This window comes from Pseudochaenichthys georgianus, unplaced genomic scaffold, assembly GCF_902827115.2.
Source record: "Pseudochaenichthys georgianus unplaced genomic scaffold, fPseGeo1.2 scaffold_719_arrow_ctg1, whole genome shotgun sequence".
In the NCBI taxonomy this organism is placed as follows: domain Eukaryota; kingdom Metazoa; phylum Chordata; class Actinopteri; order Perciformes; family Channichthyidae; genus Pseudochaenichthys; species Pseudochaenichthys georgianus.
Genome location: NW_027263272.1, coordinates 1 through 12,151, shown reverse-complemented (window position 1 = coordinate 12,151; position 12,151 = coordinate 1). Strand labels below are relative to the sequence as shown.

Sequence of the window (12,151 nt, the reverse complement as noted above, 5' to 3'; positions counted from 1 at the left end):
CGGCCTGTTATAACAGCTGTTCACCATCGGCTCAGTCTGTGCCACAGTGACACAGTGACGCACAGTTAACGAACACACCGTAGATAATGTAGCTGACCCTCATCCCGGAGCAGCAGAGTTCAGCCGGTCCGACAGGCAAGAAGACTCGAGCACGCAGCTCGCGCTTCATATATTAAAAAATAACACCATGCGAGTCATGATGGCACATAACAGCTCGCGACCGCAGATTATTTCGGCGATTAGATCAAATGTAAATTATATTTGACGCAACTTTAGTTACATTTCCATGACTTTTCCAAAACTTTGGGAAAAATATTGTTTTCCATAACTTTTCCAGGGCCTGGAATTTGCATTTTGAATTTCCATGACTTTTCCAGGTTTTCAATGACCGTACGAACCCTGTATAGTATGGTTTGGCATCTGATTTAGGGGATTAAACAATACACTCGTTGTATTTGTTACCTGGTGGTTACTTACTTGGTCGTCACTAGGGCACTTTTAATCGTGCTGCTGCACCACACACCCGCCGTGGCCTGTCTGACTGAGTGACTGACTGTCAGCTCTGCGCGCTGCACGTTCACGTTGAGAGCAGGGAAGGGAGGGGTTGCAGCCAGGGCACGTACGGGAGTGCCGCGGGGCACTTGTGGGGATGTCTGACAAAATTACAACGCGCATTTGGGGCACACAGTACACTGTAAAAAAAAAAAAAAAAAAAAAATGGAAAAAACGAACTTTCAAAAGGGCATATTGCTGTCCAGAGGGCAAAACGGGTAGGTGCTCAAGCACTACCTAGAGTCTATGTGTGCACGTCTCTGAAACATTAGTCAAAAACATTGAACTCCAATTTAGATTATTTTTATGCAGGAAATAACAAGAACATAACAGGGAATTGATGAGTTTAGTTATATACAATATATGACCACACATATCTCCTAGATTAGAACATGATTTTGTATAAAAAATCAGGGTTCGAGTTATGTGGGAGCTCCCATAAGGAGGGTCTGAACTCTAAGCAGTGAATTCATACATCTCGCTAATACATTACCAACAACCATTATCTTAATCACAAATAATGCATGTGTCAATGCTAGTTAAACCTTTTCATATTTAAAGTGGACCTATCATGCTATATTTTAACAATATATGGTAGGGCCATACCTATATAAAGTATATAAATATAGTTTTTTTTTCAAAATACCAAACAGATCCTGCATTATAGCCATGCCTCATTTCGCTCTATTTGCTCTTTCCAGCCCTGTCTTTGCAGGGGCTGATTCTGTGACGTAGCTTTAATGCAAATGAGCTGCAGCTGACCACGCCCCCCTGCAGAAGAGGGGAGCATGCTTTGAGATCAGCTGCTGGGCTCTCAGAAGAGGGGAGAAAAAGAGATCTCCGTCCTCCGTGTATTATTCTTATATGATTATATAGAGTCATTATTCATTTGTTTTAAAGCTCAATTAATAACAAAGAAGACCTTTGACCGGCACTTTTCTAATTTTGTCCGGAAGATTTCAACTTTACCGGACATGTTGACCGGCTGAAAAAAATCGAACTGAAACTCTGCCGCACGGTCCCCTCGTTCCTTGGAAGAGGCGGAGAGGTGGGTGTTTGTCATCTGCTGGTGGACTACCGGAGAGCATTACAGTGCTTGCCTTGACGGGGAGGGATTGCATTGAATTACAGGAGCAAACGCTTGCCTCGGGGAAGGAGAAAAAGAGCCACAGCGGAGAATAAACAGAAGGGCCACCATGGCAACCATGCGCGGGAAGACTTCTTCGCTGCTTTTGTGGCAGACTACAGCGCCACTTACAGGCCTGGCATATGTACTACATCGTCTCCAGCGTGGCCCAACCTCACATTCCCCTGATAGGTTGAGAGTTACCCTTATAGGCGGAGCTCCTCATTCCTGACGTCAGAGAAATTTAAATCTGGATCAGTCTGTATCAGATCCGTTGCAGCCTCGTTTTTAGAGATGTATGGAGGAAAAGAGAGAGGGTTGTGTTTTCTGACACTTGGTGAGTTCCCTGGAACACCGGGGACACATATTCATGTATAAAGACGTGCAAACGTGCATTATGATAGGTCCCCGTTAAGTTTGTAGCAAGTAGAGGGCTGCTGCTGTGTGTGTGCATGCTTGCATGTGCGCGCACGCACATGCACATGCGCACGCGTTTGCACATGCAAACGCGCACGCGTTTTAAAGACCCCCATAAAGCTCAGATTATAACTCGAACCCTGATCAAAATCAAGGCAGAATTGAATTGTTTCTTATAAATGATCAGTATAACAGCATGATTAAATACTCTGTCTATCTGCATTGTTGAAATAAATATTCAAAGCGTACAAATAATGGGAAAATACGGGTTGGTTTTGACTTGACAATGCTTGATTATGAGGTAATACAATGGTACAGGAATGAGTCCTAAACCCGGAAAAGAGTTAGCATGTTAGCCCTTTGAGTTATCTTGTCTCAAATCATGTCAAATCAATCTTGTCTTTTTCAAAATATTTATCACAATGTGTGTTAGCCACAGATCTTATTTTGTGTATTTCTCCAAATCCAGTGAAATGCAATTGGCTTTTGTTAAGAGACCTGTTGTGATGCTAACTAACGTGTATCACTGCACCACTGTATAGATGTCTTTCTTTAAATGAAGTAAAATATGTCAGATGGCTCTTTAAGGTTCTTATCTTCTCACAGGGACGTCGATCCTGAAGCCTCCTCCTGTGAAGTGAGCCTTGGTACTGAGCTGGGGGAGGGGCTCCGGCTGCTCCACCTTAGAGCGGCCCCTCTGCTCACTGAGGACACAGAGCTCCAGCACATCAGAGTCACAAACCATACATGTTCGTTGCATAAAATAAATCGTGAATAAAAAAAAAATCAGGAAACTATAGTATGTCTGGCATGGATTGGTAAAATGTAAAAAAAAAAAAAGGAACCTCACCTGTGGAGCATTTTCTGACTGAGGTACTTCTTCTTGATGTTTGCCATCTCATTAGCTAATCTTTGATTCTCACTTTTGTACTCATTCATCTTCGAGTCGACCATCCTCAGCTCTGCTATCAACGCCTGTGGAATCACAGAATATTATTGTCACAGTTATAGAAAAGCAAGAACCATGTTTCTCCTGAAATAAGGCGCTGTATCTTTTCTAATATACTGTATAAGAATGTTATTTACAAATACATATTTTTACATTAACATGGACGGTTAATTGAATTGGGAGGGATTAAACCCTCTTTAATGGTAACACATTCAGAGCACACAGCACACACAGTGAAATAGTGGCCTCTGCTTTTAACCCATCTTAGTACGAGGAGTCTAGCACTAGGAGCAGTGGAGTGAGTTTATAAAGAAATATTGTTTGACATGGGACAACAACATGATCATATTGAGGCTTACATTCTTAAGAAGGCCTTTGTTAAAGAAACTGTTGGAATGATTTTTGTTTGATACTGAACATATGAATTTGACAACATATTCAAGTTTCAATGACCAAATATAATTATGAGGAACAAAGGAAGAGATTGTTCACTTGCAAAACCACACTCTGATGAAATCATATTCAAAAATAAGAAAGGCAGTGGATTACAACAACAGAACACATGAAATAAAAAATGAAATGAGAAGTGCTATATGTTTGACTTGCAAGAAAAGGAGATTTGGGGTGACCTTTAGCTTCTTGGTTCTCTCTCTGAGGATCCACTGGCACTGCTGCAGCTGCTCTGCTGCCTCCGGGCCGGGCTGCCGGGCCAGGATGTGCTTCATCTCCACATACAGCTTCTCCTTCTCCTTCACAGGGACACACAAGGAGGAAATCAGAGTGATTAGAGAGAGGGACAGTTCATGAGTAAGTGAGTCTTTCTTGATACGACCCCCAAATCATGACCAAGTCAGATATGTTGATGTCCTACACATGGTCGCTTTAAAGGTCTCCTTTTTAGGCATATATTATAGGTCTCAGATATATAAAGATATTTAAAAAACATGTCTCTGAAGTGTTTTCCTCAAAATACCAAACAGATCACCCATTGTAGCCATGCCTCATATCGCTCTATTTCAGCCCTGCTACTAAAGTGCTGATTCTAGGTCTGTGGCTTTAAATGTAACCAAGCTGCTGCTGACCACGCCCCTTTGGAGCTGCTGCTGACCACGCCCCTTTGGAGCATGCATGAGCTCTCCTCTGTGAACCCAAATTCTCAGCTAAACACTGCTGTGATTAAACGCCATATCATGTTCCAAACCACATCAAGGATTATTTCTGAAACAGTATGGAGCTCAAACGCCTTCTCTCTCGTGGGTTTACCACAAGGTGAGTTCCTTTTTATTTCCTGCTTTTTTACACATACTCTCTCCAGTACAGCTTAGCTCTGAGTGTTAGCGATGCTTGCTAATGTAAACACAGACCATATTACTTCCAAAACACGTTGCGCATTGTTTCTGATACAGCAACATTTCTGATAGGGCGCAAAGCCAGCCCACATTTCAGTAATGTCGTCATGACTGCAGCAAATCTAGAGCTTTCAGCTCCGTTTCCCCCCCGTTTTTAGAGATGTGGGTACGGAGGAAAAGAGAGAGGGTTTTATTTTCTAACACTTTGTCTCCTTACACACCAGGGACACATATTTATGTATAACGGAGCGTCCACACTACAGCTCCAAAAATAGCTTGGAGCTGGGCGTGTCTGGAGCTTGGGGATTTTATTCAAGCAACACGACTAACAACCAATCACATGAATCTCCCGCCCCCGACATACAAAGCAAAAACCCCCGGGGATTTTATGCGAGCAATATATATATAAACTCCCCAAACAGGCGAAAACCTACCAGTTTCCCCCACTGTCTCTGCCACCTCCCTCCATGCCTGGTTCCTCCGGTTTGTATCCCGGTAGGTGAAGAGGGTCTGGTCATACAAAACCGGGTGATTTGCTACGGCGATAGTTAGTTTCTCCTCCGACTTTTTTTGAAATATAGAAATGAACGGCGGGATATCTCTCCCAGCTTAGACGCGGTTTGATTGGCTACGGCTTCAGCTGTCAGATTTTGGGAAACGGGATTTGATTGGCTGGCGCTGGCTACTCCGGCGTCTCAGGCGACAGAAGTTGAACATTGTTCAACTTCTGTCGCCTGAGACGCCTGAGACGCCTCGCTCTGCTACCCACAATTCAGTTCGGCGAAAAAGCGCGGCTACGTGACGTCACCCCATTGAAAGTGAATGGGCAGAGTGGAGCAGATTGGAGCTTTCGACGCTGTCGACGCTGTAGTGTAGACGGGCCGTAAAAGACATCAAAAAGTGCATTTCAAAATAGGTTACTGTAGGAGCCACATATGAAGCCATTTCTGTGTTTGTTAAGATACATGTTTTTTGAGTCACTATAGGTGGTGGGCGTGTCATTGCATTTGGGTGGTGACGTTTGTGCTTATATCTGTGAGGAATTGCAGTATCTCCTTCTCCTTTTTTCTGTTTGTTTGTCTATCTGTTTGTCTGTCTTCCTGGCTGGGCGTGGTTGACCTACTTTCCGTTTTCCGCCAACTCACCTCCGCTCCTGTTTCTCATCATCACTGATTACCACCACTCACCTGCTGCTGCTTAAAACTCCGGTTCGATCATCAGACTTCGCCAGTTCTTCGTATACTCACAGTGGTAAACTCCAGTTCCGGCTGACTAGTATTGCTAGTCTTTTTGTTTACTCTTCCAGTTGGAATTTTTCCTATACTAATCCTGTTCTGTTTTGTGCCTGTTCCAGATACCCCATATTCCATTCCGTCCTGCCTGCCACGTCCAGCCCAACCTCCGTCTCATCCCTGCTCCACGTTCTTCCCACTCTGTTGAGAGTCTACTTTGTCTCCTGCCTGTTTTTTGAGGAACGTAAATAAATCTAGTTTTTTTGACACTACACCTAAGTCTCCGTCCCAAGTGTTCTGCATAGCGGGTTCAAGTTTTGAGTCTCTTTACGAGGAGCGTAACAGAAGAACTGGCCAAGAATGAACCCCGCAGGATCCGGAGCGGATTCTACCCCAATCCTTCATGCCCTGTCTAGTCAGGGCTCCCTCCTGGGTGAACACGAAAAGCTCATCCAAGCGTTGGTGGAGAGTAACCGGTCCATGGCTCATCATGTCTCCGAGTTGGCGTGCCAGATCTCCGCTCTCATTACCTTGACGGTAGCTTTTCAGGCTACTCCCAGTCCAGCCCCTTTGCTCCCTCCTCGCCAGGATTTTCCTATCACCGATCCTGAGCCATTTCACGGAGATGTGGAGAAATGCAGAGGTTTTTTGTTCCAATGTAACAAGGTTTTTCGCCAGCGTCCTGTTGCATTTGCTGCTGAAGCAACAAGGATTAATTTTGTTTTGGGGTTGCTCCGCGGGAGAGCTTTAACCTGGGCAGAGGCTTTAAACTCTTCGGTGGATTTTAACACTCTACGTTTTGAGGGCTTCTCTGATCGGTTCTCAGCTGTTTTTGATCATCCCAACTCCTCTGGCTCCGCCGAGAATAAGCTGCTTAGCCTGCAACAAGGAAGCCGGACAGTGGCTGATTACTCCATCGAGTTTCACACACTCGCTGCAGAGGCTCGATGGGACGAGGCGGCTCTCAAGGCGGTGTTTTTAAGAGGATTAAGGGACCAGCTTCGGGACGAATTGGCAGCACGAGACGTTCCAGCGGATCTCTCAGAGCTGATCTCCTTAGTGTCTCGTTTGGACGGTCGTCTGCGGGAGCGCCGAGCTGAGCGAACACGGAGGGATTCACCAGCCTCACTCAGTAAGCCCAGTTTTTCTTCCTACTCTGCTCACTCGGTGTCTAGACCTCCCTCTTTTCCCCCGTTGTCCAGTGTGCGCACCTCTTCTCAGGAGGAGCCCATGCAACTGGGTCGTGCTAGACTTTCTCTGGAGGAGCGTCAGCGCCGGATAGGTGCAGGCCAATGCCTGTATTGTGGAAAGACTGGGCATAGCATTCCCAACTGCCCAGTACGGCCAAACTGGGAGGCTCGTCAGTAAGATTGGGGGTCCTGACGAGTCCACAGCAATCATCTCTAACCCCATCCTTGACTCGTTTTCTTATTTCCGCCAAGCTCTGTGTTAGTTCTATGACATTGCCTCTCCAGGCTCTCATTGATTCTGGTGCGGAGGATAGCTTTTTGGACCAGGAGCTAGCTGAACAGCTGGGACTCTGCTTGGAGCCGCTAGAGGAACCGTTAACTGCCTATGCTCTAAATGGACAAATCATCTCCTCAGTCACAGCACAGTCACCCCTTGTGACTTTAATCACCTCCGGAAACCACCGTGAACTTATCCAGTTTAAGGTAATATCCTCTCCTTCTACACCTCTGGTTTTGGGTTACCCGTGGCTACGTACTCACAACCCACACATTGATTGGGCAAAGGGAAGGATTATTGAATGGGATCAGCACTGTCTCGCTAACTGCCTGTGTTCTGCCCTACCTTCAACTTCTGTTTCCCCAAATCCTGTTGTCTGCCCTGATGCATCTGTAGATTTGACTGGTGTTCCTACTACTTACCACGACCTGCGTTGGGTCTTCAGCAAAGAGAGGGCTCTCTCTCTTCCTCCCCACCGACCCTACGACTGCCCTATTGATCTGCTCTCTGGAGCTCCTCTACCCTCCAGCCGCCTCTACAATCTGTCCCGTCCTGAGAGGGAGGCTATGGAGCTTTATATCACGGACTCTGTGGCTGCTGGTATTATTCGTCCCTCCTCTTCTCCTGTGGGTGCCGGGTTCTTCTTTGTAGGCAAGAAGGATAAGTCGCTACGACCTTGCATAGACTTTCGGGGGTTAAACAATATCACGGTCAAGAACAAGTACCCATTACCCCTTCTCACCTCAGCTTTTGAACCTCTCCAAGAGGCAACCCTGTTCACCAAGCTTGACCTTCGAAATGCCTATCATCTGATCCGCATCCGCCAGGGGGATGAATGGAAGACAGCGTTTAACACTCCATTGGGCCATTTTGAATATCTGGTCATGCCTTTTGGTCTCACTAACGCCCCAGCAGTTTTCCAGTCTATGATCAATGATGTCTTGCGTGACTTCCTTAACCGCTTTGTCTACTTAGACGACATCCTGATTTTCTCCAGGAATCAGGAGGAACACGAGAACCATGTCCGCACGGTCCTACAGAGACTGCTGGAGAACAAGCTCTATGTTAAGGCGGAGAAGTGCGAGTTCCACCAGAACCGGATCAGCTTCCTGGGCTACATCATCAGTCAGGGCAAGGTGGAGGCAGACCCTGGAAAGATCAAGGCAGTGGTGGAGTGGCCAGTCCCAACTACAAGGAGGGAGCTCCAGAGGTTTCTGGGATTTGCAAACTTTTACCGTCGCTTCATCCGGAACTTCAGTAAGGTAGCTGCACCTCTCTCCAGACTCACCTCCATCAACATCACGTTCTGTTGGACTCCAGAGGCTAACAGAGCTTTCATTAAACTCAAGTCCTTGTTCACCTCAGCTCCCATCCTTATTCAGCCAGACACAGAGAAGCAGTTTGTTGTGGAGGTGGACGCGTCTGATACTGGAGTAGGAGCAGTTTTGTCTCAGATGGCTGGTCCTGATAACATCCTCCATCCCTGTGCTTTTTTTTCACGTCGCCTCTCTCCTGCGGAGCGCAATTATGATGTTGGTAACAGGGAGCTTCTGGCTGTTAAGTTGGCACTAGAGGAGTGGAGACACTGGCTCGAAGGCAGCAAGCAGCCTTTCCTGGTCTGGACGGACCACAAGAATCTCTCCTACATCCAGTCGGCGAAGCGACTGAATTCCCGACAGGCCAGATGGGCTCTGTTCTTCTGTCTCTTCGACTTTTGCCTCACCTTCCGCCCTGGCTCCAGGAATGTAAAGCCCGATGCTCTGTCTAGGCTATACTCTCCTGACTCTCCTGATCCTCCAGATGCTTCAATCCTTCCCAAGAGTTGTGTAGTAGGCGCCCTCTCTTGGGAGATTAATAACACCATCCTGGAGGCATTGAGAGAGCAACCAGATCCAGACAATGGTCCTCCGAACCGTCGGTTTGTTCCTGATGCTGCCCGCTCCAAGGTTCTACAGTGGGTCCACAATTCCCGGTTCTCAATCCATCCCGGAGTAAACCGCACTCTTTCTTTCCTGAAGAGACATTTCTGGTGGCCAACGATCAACAGGGACACTCTGGAGTATGTTTCTGCCTGTCCCACGTGTGCTAGGAGTAAGTCCTCCCACCAGTCTCCTGCAGGGTTGCTCCAGCCCCTTCCTATCCCTAGTCGTCCCTGGTCACACATCGCACTGGATTTTGTTACCGGCCTGCCCCCCTCCCAGGGCAACACCACAATCCTCACTGTAGTAGACCGGTTTTCCAAGTCAGCTCACTTCGTTGCTCTTCCAAAACTCCCGTCAGCCCTGGAGACCTCCCAACTCCTCACAGAACATGTTTTCCGGTTACATGGTATCCCTGCCGACATTGTCTCAGACCGCGGTCCCCAGTTCACCTCTCGAGTTTGGAGGGAGTTTTGTCAATCCCTGGGAGCCTCAGTCAGCCTGACTTCTGGATATCACCCCCAATCAAACGGCCAAACAGAACGAACTAATCAGGACCTGGAGTCAGCTCTCCGCTGCATCACCGACCGAAACCCCTCTACTTGGAGCTCTCATCTCTCCTGGGTTGAGTACTCCCACAACGCTCTTACCTGCTCCGCTACTGGTCTCTCCCCCTTTGAGGCTTCATTGGGGTACCAGCCGCCCCTGTTCCCCGAAGAGGAGCGAGACTTGGCAGTTCCCTCAGTCCAGCAGCATGTGCGTCGCTGTCAGAAAATCTGGAGAGATACACGATCTGCCCTTCTCCAGACTTCGGCACGGAACCAGCGATCAGCCAACCGTCACAGAAAGGCAGCTCCTCTATACGTCCCAGGCCAGTCAGTCTGGTTGTCCTCCCGCAACATTCCTCTCATCTCTGAGTCCGAGAAGCTTTCCCCACGCTTCATTGGTCCTTTTCCCATCCTAAGGATCATTAACCCTTCCGCAGTTCGGTTGAAGCTTCCCAGAGCTCTGAGAATTCACCCCACTTTCCACGTGTCTCAGATTAAGCCGGTTCACACCAGTGAATTGAGCCCTCCGACCTTACCCCCTCCTCCCGCCCGTATCATCGACAATCACCCTGCTTATACGGTGCACCGTCTTTTGGACGTCAGACGTCGGGGCAGGGGTTTCCAGTATCTGGTGGACTGGGAGGGTTATGGCCTCGAGGAGCGATGCTGGGTTCCTCGTTCCCATATCCTGGACCAAATCATGGTGAGGGCCTTTCACAGGGCTCATCCAAACAAGCCTGGTGGTCGCCAGGTGGCTCCCATTGAGGGGGGGGTACTGTGAGGAATTGCAGTATCTCCTTCTCCTTTTTTCTGTTTGTTTGTCTATCTGTTTGTCTGTCTTCCTGGCTGGGCGTGGTTGACCTACTTTCCGTTTTCCGCCAACTCACCTCCGCTCCTGTTTCTCATCATCACTGATTACCACCACTCACCTGCTGCTGCTTAAAACTCCGGTTCGATCATCAGACTTCGCCAGTTCTTCGTATACTCACAGTGGTAAACTCCAGTTCCGGCTGACTAGTATTGCTAGTCTTTTTGTTTACTCTTCCAGTTGGAATTTTTCCTATACTAATCCTGTTCTGTTTTGTGCCTGTTCCAGATACTCCATATTCCATTCCGTCCTGCCTGCCACGTCCAGCCCAACCTCCGTCTCATCCCTGCTCCACGTTCTTCCCACTCTGTTGAGAGTCTACTTTGTCTCCTGCCTGTTTTTTGAGGAACGTAAATAAATCTAGTTTTTTTGACACTACCCCTAAGTCTCCGTCCCAAGTGTTCTGCATAGCGGGTTCAAGTTTTGAGTCTCTTTACGAGGAGCGTAACAATATCCGGTTGCTTTTACCTGTGCACCGGGCAATAGATGGGGGAGTGAGCTAGAGAAGGACAATTTTTGTTGACCGCACGCACTCACGCAGGCACGCATACAAGGAGATACGTACATGGATATGTAATATTGCATTTTTGGAAAGGAAATAAAAGGTCAAACGCATACTGTGTTGGAAAGACTGAGTTTTTGCGCGTCCACAGTGTTTTTTCTCTTGTTTAGTCCCTCGCGGCACTTTGTTTAAGATTACTGCCGCAATATTAAGTCAACAAAAAAGACTTGTACCACAGCGTGGATCTACGGAAAGCGAGGATATATACGGAGATTCCTAGGATCGATCTGGACGCTGTGGAATTAAAAGGAAACATTGTGTGCTGTGTTCGCCGCTGTATTGGAGAGCGGATTAAGGAAACTTCAGCGTACTGCCGGGAGGATAAGGAAGGACTGACGGACAATCCACACAGCATCAAGAGCGAGCGGTATGTAACTTCTTCATTCATGCTGTGTAAATGTTTGTTAGAACACAGTGTGAATAAGTTACTGCTGCGTGTCCATTGGGGACTGACTTGTTGCTTGTGTGTGTTGGTTTGTGCCGCTAGAGGTTGCTTATTATCGGCAGCTGTGATATATTGAGCGTTCGGCTGAGTGGATTGGAGCTTTTTTTGGTGCATTCATTAAAACATTAAAAGAATATGTCAATAAGTGGAGGAAATTCAGATGTCAATGTGGCAAAAATGGATGAACAAAAGAGAGAGTCGATACTCACTGCCAAGGCTTTGGCAAATAAAATGGAAAATCGTCAAAAGGAACGTCAATCAAAGGTTCACAAAATGAAAAGTGTGATTAAAACAATGAAGGATCTCATGCAAAGGGATGACAACGCTTCACAAATACAAACTCAACTTGAGCATTTAATTCAACTGGTTAATGAAACCACCCTGTTACACAAGTCTGTAATTCCTCTTCTTCCTGCAGACGAACAGGAAAAACAAAATGTATGGTTTGCCAAGACACTGAAATGCAATAATGGATTTATCGATGATGTCAAGCAATGGCTTTCTGAAACTGTGAGACAACCGAGCAGCACCATTGCACATGTTCCCTCAAATGAGATATCTGATAAACACCAGCAAAGTATGTCTCATGTTTCAAAACACTCTGGGAAAAATGTTGAAACTTCCGAAGCACAAGATGAAATAAAACCAAGCGACAGTGTTTCAAACATAGGAAGCATTGTGTCTTGCAAGCGGAGCTCTGCTGGAACCAGGTCCAGT

The 12,151-nt window shown here is 46.9% G+C and overlaps 1 protein-coding gene across 1 annotated transcript; it reads right to left on the bottom strand.

The window, feature by feature from the left end:
* Positions 1-2,210: 2,210 nt before the first annotated feature.
* LOC117444062 (cilia- and flagella-associated protein 58-like) lies at positions 2,211-3,782 on the bottom strand. The gene is made up of 3 exons (XM_071202688.1): positions 3,674-3,782; positions 2,946-3,070; positions 2,211-2,799 (listed from the first exon to the last, which is right to left on the bottom strand). The coding sequence occupies exons 1-3, from the start codon at positions 3,767-3,769 to the stop codon at positions 2,688-2,690; spliced, it is 333 nt and encodes a 110-aa protein (XP_071058789.1). The 5' UTR covers positions 3,770-3,782; the 3' UTR covers positions 2,211-2,687.
* Between the last annotated feature and the right edge of the window lie 8,369 nt (positions 3,783-12,151).

Bases quoted from the DNA above. Each gene is read 5' to 3' on its own strand.
- LOC117444062 (XM_071202688.1), bottom strand. From the start codon at position 3,769: ATGAAGCACATCCTGGCCCGGCAGCCCGGCCCGGAGGCAGCAGAGCAG. The intron at 3,071-3,673 runs GTCACCCCAAAT...GTGATTCCACAG, and splicing joins AGAGAACCAAGAAGCTAAAG to GCGTTGATAGCAGAGCTGAG. The intron at 2,800-2,945 runs GTGAGGTTCCTT...CTGTGTCCTCAG, and splicing joins AGTCAGAAAATGCTCCACAG to TGAGCAGAGGGGCCGCTCTA.